Source organism: Mus caroli, unplaced genomic scaffold (genome assembly GCF_978045245.1).
Source record: "Mus caroli unplaced genomic scaffold, Mus_caroli_1 scaffold_16, whole genome shotgun sequence".
NCBI lineage: Eukaryota > Metazoa > Chordata > Mammalia > Rodentia > Muridae > Mus > Mus caroli.
Window position 1 is genome coordinate 32,181,935 of NW_028227271.1, and position 25,920 is coordinate 32,207,854.

The 25,920-nt window shown below is 43.0% G+C and overlaps 1 protein-coding gene across 1 annotated transcript in view; it reads left to right on the forward strand.

Moving 5' to 3' along the window:
• The window catches only part of Col22a1 (collagen type XXII alpha 1 chain), a 248,560-nt gene extending 226,728 nt beyond the window's left edge, over positions 1–21,832 (forward strand). The window contains exons 55-64 of the mRNA XM_021183654.2: positions 36–89; positions 3,819–3,872; positions 5,194–5,265; positions 7,417–7,452; positions 9,161–9,205; positions 12,223–12,402; positions 13,992–14,058; positions 15,936–16,118; positions 18,351–18,428; positions 20,799–21,832. Of these exons, the coding sequence (XP_021039313.1) occupies positions 36–89; positions 3,819–3,872; positions 5,194–5,265; positions 7,417–7,452; positions 9,161–9,205; positions 12,223–12,402; positions 13,992–14,058; positions 15,936–16,118; positions 18,351–18,428; positions 20,799–20,986 (957 nt within the window). The 3' untranslated portion in view covers positions 20,987–21,832. The remainder of the gene's footprint in view (positions 1–35; positions 90–3,818; positions 3,873–5,193; positions 5,266–7,416; positions 7,453–9,160; positions 9,206–12,222; positions 12,403–13,991; positions 14,059–15,935; positions 16,119–18,350; positions 18,429–20,798) is intronic.
• Positions 21,833–25,920: the final 4,088 nt, after the last annotated feature.

Sequence of the window (25,920 nt, forward strand, 5' to 3'; positions counted from 1 at the left end):
TGGCTCCGTGGTTTTATGATATTTCTCTGTTCCAGGGTGACACTGGACCTGCTGGACCACAGGGTCCCAGAGGAACAAGGGGACCACCGGTGAGTTTTGCTTTGAGAATAACTTGTGGCACAGTTCAGCCGAACTGTTACCATAGTGATGTTTGCTTGTTTCACTGTGGTGTGGATATCTGCATCATTTTAATATAATGCTCTGTGTCCTAAAGGATGCTAAACAGCCACTGTCCTCTGCCCCGAATGTCTTATATGTACCCCAGGGTGACTTACTGACAGTCTACCCACAAGAATTTCAGGAACTGGCATGCTTCTAGTTTGGGGACATTGCACAGATTTATATATGTACCAAGCATGGGTTTTCTAGAAATACCACAGTTGATAGCTTCTATAAAGAAAGATTTCCCCTTTGTTTCTGGAGGCCAGAGGAAGGAGATTAAGGTACCAGTTAGGACCGATAGTATCTCTACATTTCCAGTTTCTTAGCATTGGCTGACTCTAATAACATTCTTCAGCTAAACTTCGTCTTCTTGGAATGTTCCTTCTATGTGAAGTGTGTGTGTGTGTGTGTGTGTGTGTGTGTGTGTGTGTGTGTTTTCCCTTTCATACAGGCATAGGTCTGGTGAATTGGTCCTATTGAATTAAGGTTCCAACCTATTATACCATAAGCTCACATAACTCATTACATCTCTGATGATCCTATAAACCAAGTAAAATTCTAAGGGCATTTTAACATTAACATTTTAACATGTGACTTTAACCCATAACATTTCACAAGTTGGTAAATATTTGGGGTCTTATCCATTCCCATTTGTGCACCTAGGCAAATCCATAACGTATGAGCAAAGATAGATATTTGGATACCCCATGCTATGTAAAGAGAAAATCTATGGAGACCCATGTGTTTGTAACTTAGCATACTATGAACAGGAAACTGCTTTTCATAGGTAGGCATACACTCTAAAATGTACATAGAAGGTATGTATACCAGAACAGCAATTTACTGTCATTGTCAAGTGTGGTGTCCCATGGATCATTTTAACTTGTAGCTTTTTTTACACCTGTTACTGTAGTTTGGTTGCCCCAGTGCCACTGGTAATGTCTAAGTGATATGCTATGCTGTGACAGTGGGATGGATATGATATCACTCAGAATCATCAACTTTTTAGCTCTGCTGGATTCTTCCAGGGCCACTGCTAGACACATGGTCAACCAGTATTATGTGTGCCTCAACTCTGTTACGTATGATCATGTTTACAGATTGATTTCATTTATGTTGTGTTGACTGTAGATGTTCATGTAGCCCCAAAAATTCATTTTGCTCTTTATAAAATCTATAATCATGCAAGAATGGGAAAAGCTCACATGATTACTACCTCACAGCCACTGGCTTCAAAGAAATATGGAAGAGTTAACTGCATGAAACATAAATATTATCCAGTTTTCTCCCAAGACTTCTTTGTTATGAAACTATGTTATTAATCTGTCAAGGCAAAGACAAGAAATGAAGATACAGAGATGCTCATAGTTTACCCAAGGTCACACAGCTAGTCAGCAATTGAGCTAGCTTTTTGACTTAAGGAGTCTGGACGAACAGTCTGAAGTTTAAGACCCTACCTTAAATGTCTATGAACTAGATTGTCTTGCAGAAACACTGTCCTGCAGGAAGGAGCTTGAAATGAGTTTAGAGATCAGAAACTTGGGAAGATGACAATAGCCTTCATTCATGAGCATCATAGTATCCAGAGGGGCTTCTTACTGACCAATGATAGATAGATAGATAGATAGATAGATAGATAGATAGATAGATAGATAGATAGAGATAGATGTAGATAGTTAGAAATAGGTAGATAGATAGAATGTGGTTCTATGACTCAGAAAGGACCTTAGTCCCAGTACCAAAAGACCAATTTCAAGGGAACAGGTGGACACCAAAACTAGTGTTGGCACCATGTGCTAATGTCTGGTGACCCTCCTCCTTCTGCAGAGAGAGGGACTACAGGGAAAAGCAGGAGAGATATCATTTCCATAGGGATGAGCTAAACTACATATTTTTAGAGAGACACAGATGGGTTGGTGGGTGGAAGGAGTATAGGGAGGGGCAGGAGGCAGCTCACTAGAAGGTCTGAGTATGCCTGTCAGTCAGAACTAATGCTCAGGCATTTCCATTTCTGCATTCACAAGCTGAGATCCCAGACAGAACCTGGACTTTCTCTGTGCCTCTATTTCTTTATGAAGTAAGATTATGTATGCTATTTGGTTTCTTGGAACGTCTGGTGAGATGGGGTGCTTGAATACCCATGGTTTCATGAGTACATTTTAGGGAAAAGACAGAGGCTGTGTTCCTGGTTACCAACCTACAAGCCACCTCCTTAACAAGGACAGTGAAGTATGGGATGGGCTTAGTACTAAGCTCAAACACAGTTTTTTTTTCTCTTCTCTTGGATGTGTGGCTTAACATTTCTGTGCCTCAGTCTCTCTACATGTAAAATAGTGATGACATTTTCATTTGGTATGAGAAGTTAATGATGTATAAGGGGAATTGGTATGTAATGTAAGAGGTACCTGGGCAGGGTCAGCTGAAGGCTGTTGGCTGTATCAGGTTTTGAAGATGTTGGCACATTTATGAGTACACAACTCAGTTACTAGGCATCATTCGAATCGTGCATTTCCAGGATTAACACTGAAAAGATTTCTTTGATGTTCTTGTTTTATTATTATTATTATTGTTGTTGTTGTTGTTGTTATTATTATTGTTGTTGTTGTTATTATTATTATTAAACAGAGAACCTCAGTGTCTGTCATTCACTAGATGCTGGGTCTATAAGAGCCACAAGTCACAGACTCATGGCAGACATGTGAGCTGAGCACAGAGAGAGAGCATACTATGGCAAGTCTGGTGGGCAGAAGGTGCTGAGTCTTGGGTGTGCATTTTAGGCAATAGGGATTTATTTGGGATTGGAACAGAGTAGCTAGGAGAATTGTGCAGCTTCCTGATATTTTCTCTATAATAGATCTTTCTCTGTGTGTGTGTATTATGGTTGATAAGTGGCATCATATTGCCAAGGCAGAATTCTAACTCACTATGTCAGCTGAACTTGACGTTTGAATACCCGATCCCCTTGCCATTTCCCCAGAATGGCTGAGATTACAGGAGAACACCACTGTGTAAAATCTTATTGAGAAGTATTTGCCAAAATTATGAACATGCACAAATGGATGTCAAATTAGAGAATATTCGATTCAAGGCAGTTACCTAGAACCCATAGTAATGAATCCTTTCAGTTCCTAACTGCATGACAGTACATGTCAGTGTTTACCCTAGCCTCCAGTATTTTTGTGCTTTCATGTACTCACTTAGATTTTGGTAAAGCTCTAGAGGAGGGGTATGCAATGAGAAGCGCATGCAGACCTGTTTCCTCAGGCATGCCTTATGATGTACACAACTATTTCTGAGTTGGGTTGTGTTTTATGATTGTATTTTTCATAGCCCAGCCTATGACTTGAAGAATGAATGAAGAATGGTCTTGCTCTCACTGGTTCTTTGGGCACCAGTCACCGAGTTAGGCTATTTCATGCCCACAGACTCATTTAATTCCATAATAATGTTATGAATTAAATATCATAGGCTCCTTCAACAAGTTGAAAAACACTGTCTGCAAGATGAAGTGGTTTTCAGAGAACCATGGCAGCCTGAGTGAGAACAGCCTGTGTAATTAAATTGTCCACCTGCAGTTGAGTTTGTTCCAGTGCCCTGCCTGGTGATGCCCTGGCCCTGAGTACTGGCAGGGTAAACATTTCTATTTCTCCCACCAGGGCAGCAGTGGATCACCTGGATCTCCAGGAGACCCTGGCCGTCCGGGAGCCCTAGTAAGTATTCATCGCCAGCTTCCTAATGGTGTCAGAGCAAGGGTCTCATGTTACAGGTGATTTTTTTTTCCATCCTGGAAAGCACCAGAGAATGAATCAATTTTCAAATGGTACAAATAGTCTCAAAACCAGAGAATCTGGGTTATGCAGCTCTTTAAAAGTTTTCCATACATTTGATGACATTTCTCAATGTCTTCCACCTGAAATTTGAACACCTCCAACCATTCAATGTCAAAGATGTGCAGTAAGGTTTCACAGTGAGTATCAAATTATAGAAATAAAATGTAGGGTCAGACCAAGCCTTGCCCACATCAGTGGAATGAGAGTGGAGGCTAAGGATGGGAATTAAGATGGCAGTGATGGGTGGAGAGGAAGAAAATTCAGTGGTAGGTAGTGAAAAGAATGTGGCAGATAGATTTCTAGGCACTGATTAGATTCTGGATCCGAGGTTCAGTGAGGAGATGCAATAGGGCAGATGGTTCTTCAATGGGTTCTTGGCTACAGTAGGTTGAAGTCTGCGTATGGATTTCATTCTTGCCTAGCCTGCTTGTATTTTTATTTGCTTAGATTAAGATCTATTCAGGAGCCACTTGCAAGTATGAAATGCCATTTATAAATGTCCAGGACACTGAGGTAGCCAGTGCTTTTCCAGATAATATCCAGAGTGATCAGACATCCACAAACCCCAGGATGTCCAGTCACACTGGCAGAAACTATCCCACTGGTCCAGGGACAACTACAATGAGTGTCTATACTTATGACAATTTTAGCAAACTATCAGAAACTCCAATGTAGGATCTGTCATTCCTACTGAAACAAAATATACATGGTAGGGATGGACTCTGAGGGTAGATCCACTCAGGGGAGAAGCTAGCCCAAGAAGGAGTTGACTCACTTGTGGGCACTTTGTGAAAAACTAAGCCATTAGGCTCAAAGCCATTAGACTTCCTCCAAAGGCTGCAACCATCACACCAGGAATCTTAACAGTGTCATGGGAAGCAGTGTCCAACCTCGAAGAGGCTGTACACATCTAGATATAGGTGTTTCTAAGGAAGCATTCTTAGATGTCACTGCTTGAATGGAAAGGCTGTTCTCTGTCAATGGAGATTAACAACCCCCCCCCCAATCCATTTTCCTTCTCTGTTCCTCAGTAATGATACCAAGTTTCCCAGACCCCATGTCTCTTTCTGATACATAATCTCTCCAATTCAGGGAAGGGGTAGCGGTTTCAGGGCTCCACAGCTTGGGAATGTTATCAAGTTTCTGAATCTGGTGGTACTTACACCTGTTTTAATTAATTCCCTGGTTTTTTTCTTCATAGGGCCAGAAGGGAAACAAAGGAGAAAGTGGCAGCCCAGGACTTCCAGGGTTTCAGGGTCCTCGTGGACCTCCAGTAAGCAGAGAACCTATTGGGTACAAGATGTTGGGCTCTAGGTCTAACCTTGAGTTTCACTACTATCCTTTCCAACTCTTGACAGGGCCGTTTTTTGTTTGTTTGTTTGTTTTTTGTTTTTTTTTACATGCTATGATGAAATGGTATCAGGTCAAAGTGCATTGTGATGTAGGAGGCTGTTAATGGCTCACAATTGACATTTGCATGGGATTCCAAAGCCCACTACTCTAATTATAAGGCCTTAGGAAGCTCATTTAACATCTCATTATGGTAGCTATCTCCTTACTCAAGTGCTATGACAGCTCATTGGCATCTATGTATTGCATGTGAGAATCCACTAAAGGACTGTGGTAACACACCCAGCCCACTGAACTACTCAATAAGTACAGGTGAATGTGATGATCTCTGTAGGTGTTTGTGATGGATAGCACTGACCATAATGGCCCTGTAGCTTGAAGGATGCTTATAACAATTGTAAAGATGAACAAGTTTCAGTCACAGGGTCAGACCATATAGGTGATTGATTCAAAGCCACAGTGTACATTTGTACCTATCTGGAGCTTTAGTCTTGGTCCTCTGACTCGACCTTATAGAGTATATTGGAGCTATTAAAGGGGTAATGACAACTCATTCATAGCCACACTGAAGCCATGCACTGTTCTTCAAACCCTGGCTGGCACTGATGGATGGCAAGAGTTCTGTGACACCTCAAATGGAAAATGGTCCCATATTCCTGAATACCCCCTCTAGTTTAATTCTTCCCTTTTCTTCTTTCTTCCTTTTTTAAAAATTTATTAATCATTTTATTTGTTTACATTACAAATGTTATTCCCCCTTCCAAGGCTTCCCTCCATGACCTCCCTACCCCACCCCATCCCCTTTGCCACTGCTGATCCATATGTAGCAGAGGATTCTGCCCTTTTCATATGACCACTGGGACAGCTGGATCCATCCTTTCTTCCTGGAATCAGGTCCACTGTTCTCCACTTCTGATCTGTGGTCCAAGATGTATACAGTTTGTCCATTCACTTCCTTGGATTCCTCAATTGCTCTGTTTTCCAGTGCTTGTTTATAATTTGGCTGCCACTGAGTGGCCAAGTACCTAGGTTTTTCAAAAATTAAGCCTTAATCATAGAAACAGATCTGTTCTCCAGCTTTACTACATGCTAGGCACTGTAACTATCTCAATTAAAATAAGTATCATGGTAACCTATGTCATGGGTGAAGTGACTCTTCTTAATTTATAGATGAATAAGTTGAGGCACAATAAATTTTAGCAAGAAACTCATTAATATCATACAGCCAGTCAGTGCCTGGCAAATACAGAAGTGGATGCTCACAGTCATCTATAAGATGGAACACAGGGCCCCCAATGGAGAAGCTAGAGAAAGCACCCAAGGAGCTGAAGGTGTCTGCAACCCTATAGGTGGAAAAACAATATGAACTAATCAGTACCTCCAGAGCTCGTATCTCTAGCTGCATATGTATCAGAAGATGGCCTAGTCGGCCATCACTGGGAAGAGAGGCCCCTTGGTATTGCAAACTTTATATGCCCTAGTATAGGGGAATGGCAGGGCCAAGAAGTGGAGTGGGTGGGAAGGGGAGCAGGGTGGAGGGAGAGTATAGGGAACTTTCAGGATAGCATTTGAAATGTGTATAAAGAAAATATCTAATAAATAAATAAATAAGAAACAAAAGAACAATCAAGGAAACCAACAAAAAGAAAGAACAAAAGAAAGAAAGAAAAAGAAAGAAAGAAAGAAAGAAAGAAAGAAAGAAAGAAAGAAAGAAAGAAAGAAAGAAAGGAAGGAAGAAAGTTGAATTACACCATCTTTTTTGGCATCTTACTTAACACATTATCCCCTGATGATAAGAGTGGCCTCCCTCCCATGGGACCTGTTTAGTAGAGACACATTGACCCCATTGACAAAGAGGCCATAACCAGAGGGTTTCTTATATTGTGTGGCAATTATCTACCTTGTCCTGTATGCACTGACCAGAAGGCTGCTAGTGGGATGGCCATGTAAGGTAGACTATCTGGATCACCAACTGCTGTCTTTTCTGGAACATGATGAATGAGTCGTCTGTCAGGAAGATTAACGTGCACTGGATGGTGCTACTGAGCCCTCTGACCTCATGTTCTCTTTACAGGGAGAAGCAGGAGAGGTAGGAGCTCCAGGAAAGGAGGCAAGTATTTCCCAACCCTGCCCTTTCTCCTTGGTAGAGCCCAGAGGGGCTAAGAAGTTAAGCCCTGAGCTTATCAAAACTCTACCACCAGCATCAGGGTGCTTTCTGGACTGTGGTTTTACATTTGAGTTTCACAAACTGTCAAAAGTTTTACAGCCAACAGGGGCACCAGATAGATGGATATATCCCCTCAGCCACCCGTCAGAATCATTGTGTCAGCAAAACCTTTCAACCTTTTCTTTGTGGTGCCTCTCAGTTCTTCTGAATGGACCCTGGTCAATCCCAAGTCCTTTTTTTGTAAGGACCATTGCAGTAACTTCCCTAATGGTTGCTTCTGTCCAACCATGACCTTCTATAGCAGCTGGAGATCTGTGGAACATCAACATTTTATGTCACTTTACAGCACAGATTACAGCTGTGCTCTTCCCTTGTAGTGCAAATGGCCCTTGAGGCACCTTTGTTCTTCCCAGTTCTCTCTCCTCCTGTCAGCTGTATCCACTCTGGTCACTAAATTAAATATTTAATTAGCTTTCAACTCCCTCCTCCACCTCTCAATACTTTCACCTACCATCCCTTCTCCTTCTCTATGGACCAGCAGAGGAAAGCACTTGTTCACCTGCTTTGTTGATCATCTTCTCTGTCCTGTCCACGTATATGAGCCTAGCTCAGAGAAGGCACCAAAACTGTTTGAGGGTGAATGAATAGAATGAAGGAGGTGGAGAAAAGACTTTGGGGGAAATTGCTTACATGTCTATCAAAGCTGGCACTCTTGCCTTGAAAGACAACACCCTTGTCCCTGTGTGCCTTTGGGTCACTGTTATAAGAGATTACATCTTCCTTGGAAATGGATCAAGTATTCTAAGTCTGAGTACCCTGTGCTTTTGGCCTAGCCATAGCTTGTCACTCACCAGACCCACTCCTGCTCCTCACTTGCGACCAATCATTGTTTTTGCTTACTAGGTTAAATTGGAGGTAATATTGCCCCTGCTCCAATTTCTGAAGGTTGCATCAACCCTGTGAGCTCTCAGTTGGGTTTCTGCCTACATGAGTTCTCTGTTTCTTTCCATTGCCATCCAGAATAAAATTCAGGCTAACTAGACCTGGCTAATCTTCCCTAACATGAGCCACATTCTCTTTCATATGTGACCTGCTACTTTATGATGGGCAACAGAAATTAATTGCTTAGTCACTGAAGCTTCCTCTTTGTTCTGCCCTCCAGAAACTTTTCCCTCTTTTAATCCCTGTTGGATTTTATCTGAACTTACATGTTGTGTGCTTTCCAGAATCCAATGTCATGTTGGATTTTTTTTTTCTCCTGGCATTACTGTGGGACTTTCTTGTGATTCTATTATAGAAAGCAAAACTGTTTGGTGTATATCAGAATTGGTATACCCATACCTACCTATGAACCAGGCTGTGAGTGCCAGGGTGTTCCCAGGAAAGTCACGTTTTTCCCCTAGAGAAGCCATACCATTGGCTCATGTTGTCCCAAGTCAAGAATGGGCAGGGACAGGAGTAAAGGAATGAAGAGGGAGCGGCTTGACATCCAGACTGACCTGGTACAAGATTTCGGGGGGGGGTGAGGTAGATGGGGGTCTTTGCTTCTCTACACCCCTTTTCTCCAAGGAAGTGCTGTGTAGACAAAAGACAAAGATGGTGGCATAGATGGCAGTGGTTAAGTGACTGCTGTCCTCTTATCTCATTACAGGGTGCTCCTGGGAAGCCTGGAGAGCCAGGATCCAAAGGAGAGAGGGTAAGTGGGGTTGTGCAGCCATCTGAGCATGCTCAAAGGTGACCTTCCCATAATTGCCAGGCCAGAATTTATTAAGGGCAGTTAATAAGCACCCCAACCTTGACTGCTATCTTCTGCTGTGATTTCCCATGAAAAAGAATCTCAAGCTCTTCACACAGTAGGATTCTTTTCCACCAATAATGACATAGTCAGTTTTCTTTCTTGTTTCTTCTTTTGGTTATTTTGAGGAATAAAATCATGACCATAATTATCAATGCAAGGCAAGTGTTGGGAGACTCTGACAGATTCCCTGCTCACCATGTGTGAAGGCGCATGCAGGATGTGCCTGGCTCCCTAAGTGCCAATTTGCTGGGAGCCAGATTTGTCACTGGAGGTGACAAGGGAACAGATTTTCCCATAATGAGTCGCCTTGGCGCCACACTCTGAATGCCTTTCTTTACATTTCATTTTCCAGAAACCAACAGGGGAGAGACATTTTTCTTGCAGAAGTGCAGAAGGGGGCAGGGAGCATTCTCACATTCACCCGCACAGGCTCTTGCTCCATTCAGGGCTGTGCACGGCTGGTTTGCCCACAGTCCTGTGTCTGGTCAGCTGTTGTACTACATGGATGGTATCTGGTGCCCCACTCTGCCCATGGTTGTTTTCCACGGTCCTGCAAAGAATTTATCTCAGCTTTCTTCACAAGTCGGATGGGTAACAAGCTGGCAGGCTTTCCCCGCAGCTTGGAAGGAGGGAGATGGAAGTGGTCTCTGCCATTCTTGCCATCCCTTCTTGTCTCTCCTTCAGATAACTTTGTTCCCACTGTCCTGTGACTGTTTGATCTTGAATATTGGAGCCTTGTACATGCCTACCACTGAGTCAATGATTTTTATCCTAAGGGTGTCACTCAGGGGTCTTGAGAGTGATTGGCTAGGAGTGTAGGCATGAGTCCTAGTTCAGAGCCAGGGTGTTCAGCCCACAGACAGGAAGCTGTTCTTCATGCACAATCAATAACTGGGGAGCTTGCCTGTCCTCTGTTAAGTGGTTCCATGGAACCTTGCCACCGAGTGCTTATATTCCTCAATCCTTCATCCTGGGAGTGTTTAAAATAGGGGACAGATCTTTTAATTGCACAGGAGGGTTTTTGACTAGAAAGGCTGTGCCACATGCATGGTAGTATCTGGCATCCAGGTGACTCAACAGGGTTTTCTATACCTCTGAATCCAAGTTTATCCAGCGTATTTCAAGACCCCATGAAGTGCATCAGACCTAGGAAACTGGAACAGCTCTTTTGGGTTTGCCTAAATTAAGATGTCAAACAGTCATTGATACTTTGATTATTGTTGAAAAATTGAAAGCCATGCAGAAGCCTGGTTAAAGAGCAGAAATAACAAGAGGGAATGCATACCTCCCATCTCACCTCATAGCTCCCCTTCCTGTGTGCCTGCCTTGCACTCTGGAGTACACAGATGAGGGTGTTTGGAAGTGCATGTGCCTTCACTTTTACCCTCCCCCACGCCAGCAGATCGCCTTTTCCATGGCACGTTTCTCTATTTCAGGACCATGCTCTGTTCCTCCTTAGAGGTTCCCACCATGGTGATGGCAACACCACACATTGGGCTCCATCTTGAGTCTCCTTATGTCTCCTGCCCCTCCCTTTCTGTGCTGTGTCACAATGGTGATGGCTCCATTGTACTCTGAAGGCCTTAATATAGCTGCTGTGTATTCAGTCCTAACTATCCACTGAAGCTCACTGGCCAGATACACAGTAGTACCTAAGGGCAAGTATTAGGCTGCCTGCCCTGGGGTTACTGTGTCCCAGATCACTGACCCAGAATTTCAGAATCTGATTAACTAATGGGGAAGGACACCAGGTAGTGTGAGTACCACAGAATGAGTCTACCAATCCTCTATGGACCCACTGGAGCTTAGAGAAGGCCTACAAGGAGATACTGCTGATCTAGTAAGGCTGTCAGTCCTACTGACAGGCTAAAACCACTCCAGGGGTGGAGTGGTAGCTAGCCTCCTTTCCACAGCTAGACAACCATTTCCAGGGGTGCACAATTGGAATTTGTCCTAAGACTAGAAAATTTGTGTGTGTGTGTGTGTGTGTGTGTGTGTGTGTGTGTGTGTGTGTGGTGTTATACATATGCATGTGTTTGTGTGGACAAATGCATCTGTGAATATATATATATATATATATATATATATATATATATATGTATATGCTCAGGTGTCTTCCTCAGTCACTCTCCACTTCATTGGCTGAGATAGGTTCCCATTGAATCCAGAGGTTACCAAGTTGCTAGACCAGTAAGCCTCAGGATTCTTCCTATCTGTGCCCTCAGATGTAAGGAGTCACACCTGTTTTTTTTTTTTTTTTTGTTAGGATACTTAAGATCCAAATTCAGACCCTCATAATTGTATGGCAAGCTACTGAGATATTTCTCTAGAACCCTCCCTGTCATCCTTACAGTTAACTATGTTATGGGCACAAGGTTTTATGGCCATAAAGCAAACTTGTAGATATTTTTATTCTTCTCCATTTTTTTACATACTGTGGACACTGTTCTATAGTTATAACTTTTCATACAATAATAATATCTGGTATCTGTCCACCTAATCTCTGATAAGCAGCCTCAGTTCTGGCAACTGTAATGTGCTCTGTAATATGAGAATGTCAGTACTCCTTGCTGCTCCTACAGTGACAGCTTTGTTAGTGGCTTATTTGGAGTGGGTTTCAAAAATAAAAGTTCTCCTCCTGACTTGCACAGTGCTGTGTAAGGTAGGATTCTATCTCTGGGCTCTCTTGCACAGTTTTGTAAATCAGGACTATGGATGGCATAATTGTGATCCTTCCTTTCTTGGACTCATCCAGGACTCACCCAGGGATGATACCCACTTATCCCACCCTCAACATATACACTATAATCCAGGGTCCCAACAGGAAGATGGTAGTACCATGGACTTCAGTTTGTGTATTCAGTTCAGTTCCTAGCACATAGCTACTTGCTGATATATTCTTCTCTTCTATTTAGGGAGACCCTGGGATCAAAGGTGACAAAGGACCACCAGGTGGGAAGGGTCAGCCTGGAGACCCTGGAACCCCAGGCCACAAGGGTCATACTGGCCTAATGGGTCCCCAAGGACAACCAGGGGAGAGTGGCCCTCCTGGGCCCCCAGGGCCACCTGGCCAGCCAGGATTTCCAGGACCGAGGGTAAGGATGATGGCAAAATTTCAGATATAGATTCCATGAGAATGGAGGAGAAATGTAGTTTGTGGTCTTCTGGGAGTACAACATGCAGATGCCAGGCTTCTGGGGACTTGTTATATAGCAAGGGGCAGAGCACTTCCTCTCTTTGTGCCTAACCTTTGAGAAAATGCTCTCCATATTTGTTAGGAGGAAGTGGCATTGTGCATGTAACTCCAGAGATGTTCAGAAACAGATTCTTGTCTTTGTTGTTCCTTTTGTCCCAGGGATAATGACTCTTAAGGCTTAATGTCTTGAGCTGTAAATCCCTTCTTTCTGGACACCCTAAGCAGAGGTAATTGAGAAGATGGGGTCTCATTGTCCAACAAGCATCATGGGTAGTTCACTATCTATTCACATGGCATGGCAATCCTCTCTACTGTCCTGGGCACTGAATGTGAGCAGAAAGCTTGGTTACTTACTTTACACCTATGTCATTCTAGTGGCAGAACTCTTAATTTATCTTGCTTTGGATCACAGACACAGGTTGTCAGTTAGGTAACAGGAACAGAACTCTTGATGTGGATTCTTGTCTAGTCCCTGTCGTTTCTTCTCCTTGGCAGCCAGCCTAGTCATCTGGAGAGCTTTATGTGCCCTAAGCACAGGCATGGTCACTTCCTGTCCTCTCATAATCTGTGGCTTCATTATTTGCTTCTGGTTATGGTGATTCTAAAGATCTTGGTGCCCAGAGCCTGCCCCTCTTGGCCAAGGCAGGGGAAATTAAAAGGGCTCAGTTGGCATCCAAAGCCCTCATGAAGCCTTGCCAAGCTCTTTGTGTCCCCTTGCTATGTGGAGCAATGGAGCATCTGGGGTGAATACAAAGGTTTCTGGCCATAGAAGAATAAGATAACAAGGATCTATTCCATGCAATGTGTTGGACTGATAGAAGCACAGGGGTATTCATTCTTGAGGGTAGTATCACCCTACAAGAGCCAAATAGGAAAGATCCTGATAGGGCATAGAGAATCCTTTCCAAAATCATTCTGATAATTATCATCACAATGCAAGCAATCAGGCTTTCTTATAGATAAATTCCTCAGCTTTTGTGGGTCAGTTATCCGCTTGTGGCCAGTGTGGACTTGAGCAGGACAGAATTGGCCCTAGGAAGTATAGGGGAAAGTTACCAACCAGGAGAGTGAAACTTGATTTCACATAGGAGGCAGCCCATACACTATGATCTGGAAGTAGGTAAGCCTTTGGAGCCATATTGCTGAGGCCCAATATAGGACTGGTTTTATGGGTGCAGTAGTTTGTACCAGGAGAGAATAAACTAAAGAAGATATAAGGATCATGAGGGAAAGGCATTGTGGCTCTGAGAACCTAAGGTCCAAGCTGCTATTCTAATGGCATGCTTTGAATAGCAAAGAAGAGGGAAATGTGCTATAGATGTGGCATGAGGCAGATAGAGGATGTAATTGCCCCTGTCTGTGATGCTCACAAGCTTCTTGATTTTGGGAGTGATACTGAGATCTTCGAGGAGGAGGAGGAGGAGGAGGAGGAGGAGGAGGAGGAAGAGAATTACTGGGAAGATGAGTAACTGCTTACCTCCCTCCTAGGGGGAGTCTCCATCCATGGACACCTTACGGCGCCTCATTCAGGAAGAGCTTGGGAAGCAGCTAGAAGGTGAGTAGCTGGACTTGATTGCAGCTGCCAGGGTAAGATCCCCAGTGAGCTGGGACAGGTGTGTGTGGAGCAGCAAGCTTGAGAAGTAACTTGAGGGCCCAGCTTTACACTCCAGATCCTCTCTCAGCTTCTTCCTGGTCACCTCTAGTGACAATGACTCTAGTGAATGATGACACCAGATACCACCATCTGCTGTGTGGTGATCACCTGCACTTTCTGTGTATTCAACCATGTGTATGATTAATCATTTTTCTAGGAAGGTGTGCAGGGGGCCTCATTGAACCCCAGAGGAAGAGCTAAGTCGGGAGACAGATGAGATGACTGCAGTTTACCCTCAGAAGACATCTGTAATTTCTTTCTGGCACATAGGGCACTGAAAGAGGACAGTTGGCACTGCTTCAGACAGCTCTAAGATAGAATATGGAGTAGGAAACAAGAATGGTGACAGCATTAACAGCTGTACAGGGGTTCTTGTCTTGGGAGGGCTCTCAGAGCTCAAGCATGCCCAATGATAGCCTAGTAGTGGCCATGAGAGACAACATGGTTATTGGGAGGGTATTAAGGAGCAGGGAGGCTGGGCTACTGAAATATAAGTCTGGGATTTACAGCCTCATTGTCTGTGTACTATATTACCATAGTCTGGATAGCAGTCATTCTTCCCATTTCCCCTGTGATAAAAGCTTAGAAAAAAATGCTCACAAACCTGTGACATGAAAGAGGTAGATCCTAAAGGTGCATCCATTCCCATGTCCCATGTCCCAGTATTGTGTGTCTCACACATTCAGACTACACTGAATACGAGGGTGTAGAAGCAAGGTGCTCCTCTATTCTGCCTCTCTGGAATCTAGGTAAATGTGTATGGGCTGTGGATGAGAAAGGGAAGGGAAGGCAGGGATGAACTAGAAATGTTCTAAGTCCCACTGGACCAGGAAAGTCTGAGAACTTGTGTGTGAGAGTTCCAAGTTCTACCTCTTGAATGTTAGTTAGACTTGTCAGTGATGGACTGGCTTCTGCCCTAGTGGAGTGTCAACCACTCGTTTTTTAAGGGGTCTGGGAACATCTCCTGGAATGAGTCCATTTCAAGCAACCTTTGAGGAGGAAATATTGACAAATTCCAGCAAAGATAAGAAAATCAAAGACCCAGACAAGTTCAGCAAATTTCCAAGGTCACTTAGGTGGCATCCACAGACTCCTGGGCCTTGTGAAGGTGCAATAGCAAAGGGAGCCAATGAGGCAGTCAGAAATACCACCTCTTCTTTACTCTTACCAACCAAAATGTTAGTGTTTATCCGTCACTCCACCCACTGGATAGGCATTTCTATCCAGTGCTCTCTGACTATACAAATATAAGTGGCTCTTGGTAGCCAGTAGGCAAGCACTAGATCCAGTGTCCAGCATCCAGCATGAACGTGAGCCCACCCACAGTTGGAGCTCTGGGTTTTAAATAGATTCTGTAATGCTTGTATCACAGATGTGCAAGCATCTCCAATTAACAGCTTATTTGGATCTTTGGTTGTTGATGGAACTCGATTCAAAAGATAGAAGTCACTAAATAGCTTTTTGTAAGCCACTTAAACATCCCAGACCTCAGTTTCTTCAACTGGCAGTTACAGCCACGTCTATTACTGCTGCTGCCATCACAAACAGCAGTGCTGCTGTTCCTGCATTGTTAATACTACTGTTACTCAATCTGTGCTGCTGCTGCTGCTGCTGCTGCTGCAGGCATCCACACAGAAGTATGTGTATAGGAGCTGTTCCTTGTCTTCATCTCCAGTTGTTTTTGCTTGCAATTCTAGCTTGCAGTAAGTTGCCAGTATGTCCCTCAGCCCATCCTCACTCCATTCCTCAGGAACTTCTCTCTTCTTCCCATTCCATAGCTAAACTTGCCTACCTCCTAGCCCAGATGCCTCCAGCACATATGAAGTCCTCTCAAGGCAGACCCGGACCTCCTGGACCCCCTGGAAAAGATGGGCTGCCAGGTCGGACAGGCCCCATGGGTGAGCCAGGCCGTCCTGGCCAAGGTGGTCTGGAAGGACCCTCTGGACCAATGGGCCCCAAAGGTGAGTGGACAGCATTTCTGAAATTGTGCTGAGCTGGGACTCTGGTGTGGGATGTACACCTGGCAGAGCCTGCATTATTCATCTTGTTTTCATTTTCATCAGCCCAGCAACACTGAATTTTGGCATTGCATAATTTTTTCATACATTCAAGATTTTCTTACTTGACAGTTTTGAGAAATTATGCTAGGAAGACTGAACCTGTCTCTCACTCCCCTTCTTGTTTTCTCTCCATCTCCCTTGTTCAAGTTACAGGGGCCATGCAAATATTTTCTTTTCCCCCCACCCAGTTTAGAACCGACTGAGTGATATATCATTTAATCTCCAGGCAATGGATATTAAATGCCAGCTTTAAAATCCAGCCAAATGGTTTTGAGCTAAAATGGCCACTAGCTGTCTGGCTCTTTGGCTGGGTAACCTATCTGAGCATTAGAGCTCCTCTTCAAGTGGAAGAGCCTGCCCCAGGTAGCACAGTGGCAAGCAGGTCAGAAAGCAGACATGAAGCAAAGATGGAGGACCAGACTCCAAACTTCCAATCCTGTGGACCACTTCCTCCTGGTGGGTGGACTTGTGGGATCATTTTAATGATCTTAAGCTAGGGAATCAGATGAACCTAACAATTCCTCTTTTGATCTGGCATATCCTTATAATAGTTTATCCATCTATTCCCTGTTGTATTTCTTCTGTTTAAAGTGGGGGGGTGGTGGTTAAATTTGTGTGTTCCTGACTATCTGTATTGATCCATAGAACAAATTACACACAATACATGTCCATAGGAAATGTACTTTATAGACTACATTGGACTGTGGCAGAATACTGACCAGGTGTAACAGAACAGTGAAGGCGAAGAGCTGGAGAGGAACTGCTTTGTGATTAAGAGCTCCTGCTGCTCTTGGAGAGGGCCAGGGTTCAGTTCCCAGCACCAACATGACTGCTCACAACTGCAGTTCCAGGATATCCTATGCTCTCTCCTTCCCTTCTCCAATTCCGAGGTACATATGTGGTATACATGCATATATGTAGGCAAAACATTCATACACATACAATATAAATCACTAAGTATAGAACTCCCCAAAATACCACACACACACACACACACACACACACACACACACACACTTACACACACAAAATAAGATTAGTGTTCTAAAAAGCCATCAGGTTTAAATTTAGGTTTTACACACACACACACATACACGTTATATCCAGGAGATACTTTGGAAATAATGTAATAAAATATATTAATTCCTAGTAAAATAATTTGAAAGAGAGATTTCAGTGCCTTTGGCTGGGACTCTTCTTTCTGTCCTTAACATGCCAATATCACCATTGGTAGAGGTAACATTGGTGATAGAATTGGTATTAGCTGTGGTAGTCATGCTAGTGGTAGAAGTAATAGTATTGACCATGGTATTATTGATAGTGGCAGTCCCAGTTAAGTCAAATCTGGAAGCCCTTAACTCAGATATGGTCCAAATATCCCTCCAGAGAACATGATCCCTCTTTCCCTCCCCCCTTTCTTTCTTTCCTCGACACTATATGTCATATATGTGTCAATATTTTTTTTTTTTATTCTTCGGATGGTATTTATCATTTGCCTCTTTTGGAGTGTTTTTTGTACTGCTCAATTGTCTTACTAGATTACAGTATTCCTTAGATCAGAGCTGAGTCTCATCACTGTATGTTACCACGTCCCTTATTAGGATGAATTCATGTATTTATCAACCTAATCCCTCCTTCATGAAGGTTTAGATAAGAAGCTTTGAGTGCACAGGCATGCACACCAATAATTGTGTCATAAATGTAGGCTGATAATGTGTGTGAGTTGTGGGTATGTGAATTTGGTTACCCATGGTTTAGAGAATGTGTATGTGTGTGCTTTGTATTTGCGTCTATATGTGTGAATGTGTAAATGTATATGTAACTGGATCAATAGGTGCTTGGGTGTTTGTGTATGTATAAAGGTGTGTATATGAGAATATGTTCAGAAGAAAATATTTGTTTCTTTTGTGTTTTCATATATTCTGAGTCTGAAAATATGCTTGAGGGTATGTGTATGCATGTGAGGGGCAGGTAATTACATAAGGAGTATGTGTGAACAGCCTGGTGTGTGTGTGTACTGTTTCAGTGATATTGGGCTGTATCAGTGACACATGGTATCCTGTGGTTTGAGACTCTCTGTCTCTGCCCTCACCAAGACTCTCCACCACTCAAGATGCATATTCTTCCCATCAGGTGAAAGAGGAGCCAAAGGTGACCCTGGCACACCTGGAGTTGGTCTCCGAGGAGAGATGGGTCCTCCTGGAATACCAGGTATGAAGGATCAGGGTCTCAGGCTGGGTGAACATCAACCATGGAGGCAGGGGCACACAGTGGTACCCTTGCTTGTAGGAAGAGAGGAGGACCTGGGCCACTCTAAGGAGAAAAAGAAAACTAATTGTTTAATGGAATATTTCTCAAGTCCCATGAGGAATACCTTCTAAGTTGAAAGTCCCAATGACTTATTACTATTCCAAAATGACCAGAATGAAGTACATTGATGATGTACATTGATGATGTACATTGATGATGTAAAGGTATGATAAATATTTGGGACGATTCAGAAGCAAGTTTCTCCAATTTGTTCATTGCATATTGTACTCATGTCCCCCTTAACAAAAGCTCATGGTAGGGCTGAATATTTGGCTCAGAGATTAGGAGCACTATCTGCCTTTTGTAGAGGAACTGGTTTAATTCCCTGGCAGGTTACAAACTTCTGGGATTTAATATCTTTTTCCGGTATCCACCAATACTGCAAGTACATGGTGCACATACATAAATGAAAGCAAAAGAGAATATACATGAAACATAACTAAATAAGTACTCATTAAATACACATCATGCCCCAGAAATATACAGAATTATTATGTTCCAATTACAAATAATAAATGACTAAATATTGTGAGAAATCATCATGGGGAAAGAGAGATTGTTGTATTCTAAATGAGTCTGGGCATGTTGGAGATGCACCTCTCCTTAGGACTTTCCTTCTATACTTTAACTCATGGTAATTGGTTAGAAACCCACAGGCAGAGTGACAGCCATCTTCTTAAATCCATACTAATTCATTAGTGTTTCTCAGAATATGCCCAGGGAGCCTTAGCCAAAGGTTTAGCCAAAGGCCAGCCCTCTTGGAGCTGAGGGGTGGCAGGGTCTTGGGACTTTTACTTCTGAAACTTAGAAATAACTAGGGAAATGGTAGCCAGTTGACCATTGTGCCTTGTGGCTGTACTGAAAGAGGTCCTGAGGGTAGCAGTTGTCACACTGGAAAGGGGAGAGTTACAAGACTCTCAGCTCTAGATTGTCAAATTTTACCTCACCATCGAGTGCTTGTGTGTATGTGTGTGCGTGTGTGTGTTTAAGTATGTGTATGTATTTGGGAATCAGTGCTAGAAATTGAACTTAGGGCCTCATGCATACTCTACCACGAAATCCTATTCTCAACCCTGAGGATTTTACCTTTTAATTTTAACTCCTACATTTTATACTTACTTTGTATCATTTATGAAATCTGACCTATATGTAATTTAACTTTAGTTTTATTCCTGCCAGGATTTCTCAAATTTGCTACAGTTAGATATGTTTTCTATTAGAGGTGATGATGTTCCATGAATATTGTTTATATCTTGCTGATTTTCAAATATAACATAATATAAATACTACTCTGAAATAGGAGACATTATAGAATGGCAGAGTGTAGTCCATCTAGAACAGAGTGTATGTAGACTATCTGGCAGGTTACACCTGGCCAGGTTGAATCAGAGACCAATGGCAGTACATCTCAGTGGAAGAGATGCTTAACGTAGATGAACGGAGAGTTTCCTTTAAGCAGGGCTGTGCACTAAGGAACTCTTGTCAGAGCATCAGCAGAGTTCCCAAGTTCTGAAGACACTCACAGTGGAAAGGTTCCCTTTTTGTTTTCATTCTAAGAAATATTTTGACAGCATGCTAAGATGTGAGGGAGAATGTGACTTTGGAGAACATGGTAGCCAAGTTGGCTACCATACCTAGCACAATGCTTCCCAGTTGTTCAGGCAAAAGAAGAAGCTAGATGAATTACACATGATACTTGGTAAGTGTAGGCAAAGCAGTTTATACGTAATATTCTCTCAGTCTAAATTTTAGACTCTACAATGACCAGCTATGTATATCCTTGATGCTATACTTTTTACTTGGTGTAATAGAATAATATAGGTAAGTATGTGGTTCAGATTTAACAAGTTGAAGAAAGATAATAGATCCCAGACTATTTGAATGTTGAATTTTGCAAGATCATCAGATGTCCCTGTAAGAACAGGTACACCAGTCTATTAGACTGTGTGTGAGAATAGCATTTGGCTTTCTCATCTGACTTGAGTGGAAAGCTTGCACTCCAAGGGCCTTGAGTTGCCCTTGTCTGTTTCTCCTCCCTGGTATCTGGATTTCTTCCCTATTTCAGACAGTGAAGGTTCTGCTCCTGCTTTCAAAGGTGACGTTCTACCTGATGCCCACATGGGACTTTCTCTTTCTCAGTCTAGAGCACCAACAGAGGCTATTCTCTCTGAGTACACATTGAACCATAGCTCACAGCACAGATTACAGGGCTGTTTCTCTCCTGGATATAAAATGTAAACTGCCTTCTGTTTCTTTTGCTTCCTGGGCTAGGCCAACCTGGGGAACCTGGATATGCTAAAGATGGACTTCCAGGAAGCCCTGGTCCTCAAGGAGAGACAGGACTAGCTGGACATCCTGGCCCTCCTGGTCCTCCCGGCCCACCTGGCCTGTGTGACCCCTCCCAGTGTGCGTACTTTGCCAGCCTTGCTGCCCGGCCAAGTAATGTGAAGGGCCCGTAGAAGATTCTAGATCATCAAAACACTACTATGGATTTCTGAAACTTGAACTCGGAGCCCATTGGGAAGCCAGAAGCCTTGAAACATTTCAAATCCTCCTTCTCTCTCCCCTTCCTACTTCCCGCCTTTTCTTCCTGCTTCCCTTCTTTCTACTCTTTCCTCCTTGCCTGCCTTAATTGTCTTTTCCCTTCCTCAGAGACTTCACAGTTATTAAAACCAAGAGATACTGTCAGACAGTCAGGTTATTATTAATATTATTGTTATTGTTTGCTGTTATTTCAAAGGCTAGTAGTTTTGAGGGAGCTTCCTGGTGGACAGGAAGTAGTTTCCTGTCTCAGCTCCCCTGTCATCACTGGCTGAAGTGTGACAGCCAATTTCTGAGGAACCTTCGGTGCTATGCAACCCTGACCATGTATGCACTTGTTGATTTTACCTCTTTCCTGGAAAGGAAGCTTTAAGGGATGGAGACTGTATTGTTGTTTCCTCAGCTGTGCCTAAAGATGGCCCAGGGAAAAGTAAGTTTGAAATCCCCACCTCTCCAGAGAGACTTGAAGCAAGAACAAGAATTTGCAGCCTGAAAGAATTCATTGACCTCTGGAGACAAGGTGCACATCTGGAGTTCAGAACTGCCTCAGGGCATTGGGGGGGGGGGGGTGGTTATCCTTGGTGCTTCAGGCTACCAGAACTCCAAAGGAAGTCACATAGTATTGGCAGTAGCTTGTGTCAGGGCCCTCTACGAACAAGCTGGTGCTGAAGAAGAGTTCCCAGGTGTGACTTCGCTTCTAACTGTGGCCTGCACCCCTTCAAGTTCCTCATGCTGGTTTCAATTGTGTGAGTTGCAAAATAAAAGTTTTCAATGGTCACTTGCTTTACTTACTTGTGGGTGGTTCACTACCGTGTATATGTGGGACCTGTATCAGTCATGCCTTTGTGTGTCTGTGTGTCTGTGTGTCTCTGTGTGTTCTCTACACACACCATGAACAGGTGATTATTAAATGTATTTCCCTTTCCATTGCTCCTGGGCGTTCATTCATTTCTGTTCTCTAGCCTCCCCTGGGCACTAGGTGAACCTTCTTTGAACTGCAGTACTGCATCTTAACTGTTCTCTCCAAATGTTCATCACCATTCCCTTTGAGGATGCATCCAAATGTTTTGGCATCTGGAAAGAAGCCCTTTCGGCATGCCCAGGAACCATTGCAGGCAGGGTCTGTTGCAGATTGGAAAGCTGACTTCGGTAGGAGGATTCCTGTGGACACATATCCTTACCAGCAGTCTGAACGAATCACCCTTGTTGATGTTCTCCACTTGGCTGAAGACACTGACTGATGGATGGAAAGATGAAGCTGTCCATTCATAAGATGCTTTAGTTAGGGTTTCAATTGCTGTGATAAAACTCTTGACCAAAGGCAAGTTGTGGAGGAAAAAGGGTTTAATTCAGCTTACAACTCTCAGTTCACACTCAATCACAGAGGGAACACAAAGCAAGAACCTGGAGGCAGGAGCTGAAGTAGAAGCCATGGAGGAATGCTGCTTACAGGATTCCTCTCTATGTCTTGCTCAAACTGTTTTCTTATTCCATCAAAGACTGCTTGCCCAAGGAGGGGACCACCCCCAAGGAGCTAGACTTACCACATCAATTATTAATCAAGAAATTGCACTACACAATGGCTACAGGCCTGTCTTTTTTTTTCAATTTTTATTAGATATTTTCTTTATTTACATTTGAAATGCTATCCCAAAAGCCCCTATACCCTCCCCCTGCCCTGCTCCCTTACCCACCCTCTCCCACTTCTTGGCCCTGGCATTCCCCTGTACTGGGGCATATAAAGTCTACAAGACCAAGAGGCCTCTCTTCCCACTGATGGCCGACTAGGCCATTCTTCTGCTACATATGCAGCTAGAGACATGAGCTCTGGGGGTACTGGTTAGTTGATATTGTTGTTCTTCCTATAGGGTTGCAGACCCCTTCAGCTCCTTGGGTACTTTCTCTAGTTCCTCCACTGGGGGCCCTGTGTTCCATCCAATAGATGACCATGAGCATCCACTTCTGTATTTGCCAGGCACTGGCATAGCCTCACAAGAGAGAGCTATATCAGGGTCCTGTCTCTCAATTGAGATTCCCTCTTCTCAAATGACTCTAGTTTGTGTCAAATGGTCATAAAATTAACCAACACACATGTCCACTCCTCCAAGTGACAGGTTCCTCACAAACTTAAACAACATTAGTTCACCAAGATACTCTATTTTGCCCCTTGATTTAGACACTTTGAATTGGTTTAGGAACCAGAAATATAAGCATCCAAAGAAGGCTTAAAGATTGATTAGGAAGAGAAATATTACTTTAGTGATTTTAAATTAAGGTCCAAGATCTATTCCTTCTATTAGGCAAGTTGGTACTGGTGCAGAAAATTGATTTGGTAGGGTTGAGGTAAGCAGCATATATCTGTGCAGGAGAGGTTTTCTCTTGAGCCTCTTTGATAGCTACCAGCTCAGTTGTCTTCAACACAATGTAAAGATGCCAAAGTAATGTAATATTTTTGTTTGAAGGAATATCAAGAACTCAGAACTCTCTTCCAGTGATCATGGCCCAGAGTAAGAGTCACATGTAGTGTGTGTGTGTGTGTGTGTGTGTGTGTGTGTGTGTGAATACCAAGAATTTATGGATAAAATATTTACCCTGACAAAACATGGCACCCTTTAACATTTATTTTTATTTTATTTTATTGTTAAAAGAAATACATTTAGGGGAGTTTTTACTCCACTGAAAAATTAAGGAGAAAGTATAATTTCCTATGTATTCCTAGTCCCCTTATCAAAACTGCACTGTAGAATACATGTGTGCTACCGTTGCTGGACCTAGACTGTTAGTAAATGGAACTCACACCTTATATTGTGGTTCATTGTTGTGCTCTGGGTTTGGTCTGAAGTACAGTGACATTTACTGACCAGTATAGGTTCATAGAGAAACTTCATTGTCTCAAAAACCTGTTGTACTCTACCACATCATGCCTATATTCTCCCTAACCCCAATAATGATGGTTTTTATACCCTACCTGTAGTTTTGCTTTTTCCAGAATGTCATAGTTAGGGTCCTATAGATTTAAGTCTTTTCAAACTACCTTCTTTTGCTTAGAAATATACATTTAACATTCTTCTATGACTTTTGTGGCTAGGTGACTCATTTATCTTTATTGCTGAATAATATTCCATTGATTATAGTTGCCATAGCTTTTATATCAGCTCTTCTACTGACTGCCATCTTTGTTGATTCCTATTTGTAATACTTATAAATAAAATCCCTGTAATCACCCATTCATTAAATATGAAGGAGTGTTCTTGTTCCCATTTTGTGTGGTCAGCATTTTGCACCTTTGCTCTTATGTATACTGCTTCTTCTGATGACATAGAGGGGCAAGCATCTTTGTCCATTCTCATGTATTATGTTTTCTTTAGCAAGATGACTGTTCATAGAATTTTGTCATTTGAAAAAAAACCTGTTTTTCCTATTGTACTTTATCATATATAATAGTTCACATCTATTTTTCAAAAGCCTGATCATTTCTGGGACCTGGATTGCTGCAGAACTAGGAGTCCTTATCCTGTCCTAGAGGAATCACAGGTGAAACAATAAAACCAAATGTGTCACTTTTAAAATATAAATGGTGGTCCTTACCATGAGCCTGAGATTTTATATGGTTTTTGAAGACTAAAATGACTCATACTTGGACATACAAAAGTTAGGTGTCTAGCAGCCAGGTCTTCCACAATCCATGATGCAAGCTGTAGGGGAATCAGTACCCTCTGGGCCTACAATTTGCATCCCAAGGCTGGGGACTCTGGAGCCTTTCTGCCAGGTATTTTTCAGGAGCACCAGAGCTCACCCAGTTGTATGCAGAGGGCTTAGCAAATGTGTGTCTCAGAAATGCTGCATTGGTAAGGAGATGCCTGGTTTAATTGGGTGTACTTTCAGCTATTCATTAATGTAGCTAGAGGTAGGGCTTCAGAGCCATTATTGCTTCCTTGCTTTCTCTCTTACCCATTGTAAAAATCCATCTCAGGATCCTCCTATGATCAGTATTGTATAGGAGCTAAGTATGTCATAAAGTATAAAATTATAGATGGTGGCTAGTGAAGCCATTTAAATCCCCAGACCTCTCTGAGATGTGTGAGATGAGGACCAAGATCATTCTCAAGACATCAGTGGCCTGAAAAGGTTCAGAGAAACCAAGGGATGCCTCATGAACCTCGCTAGACCAGATCTCTCCTGCTACTTATGGACACAGTCATGTGTTCTCAGTGAGTGATTGGGTCACTGTGTTCACATCTTATTGTCCTAAGATTTGGGAAAGAATGATTGATAAGGAAGAGGAATGGTTCTGGTACATGAGGACCTGTGATGCTCTGTCTCCAGGATCTGTTGTCAAGCTTGGCAGCTGCATTAGAACCTGAAAGGAGAGTTAGAGAATGGGTGGATGAGCATAGTGACAGAATAGTGGCTTTCAGCTGGCATCCATGATGGCCTTTTAACAGGAGGGACATAGCCACAGAGGGTATGACGCCCTTGCTAGGAGGGTCCTTCAGAGACAGCAGGTGCTTTCAGGCCTACAGAAAACTATAGGATAGATACAATCTGTAGATAATGCCATAGCCCATGGAGGTTGTATCAAGGAATGGGATAACATGGATACAAGCCACAGGGTTTGAAACAAGTATCAAGAGAAACACAGATGGAACAGGTTCTAGACCGAATAGGATGTGGAGAGGAGAGGTTATTGTGAGTGGTCTTCTAAGTGGTGGGTGGTGAATAAGAAGCCGAGTAGACTTCATTTCATGTGCCCCTGGTGTCAGTAGTTTGGAAGCAGTCCTGTAAGCCACCTTCATGGGAAACACGATCCATACAAGAATTGTGAGAGGCAAAGTATCCTGTGCAAGGCCCA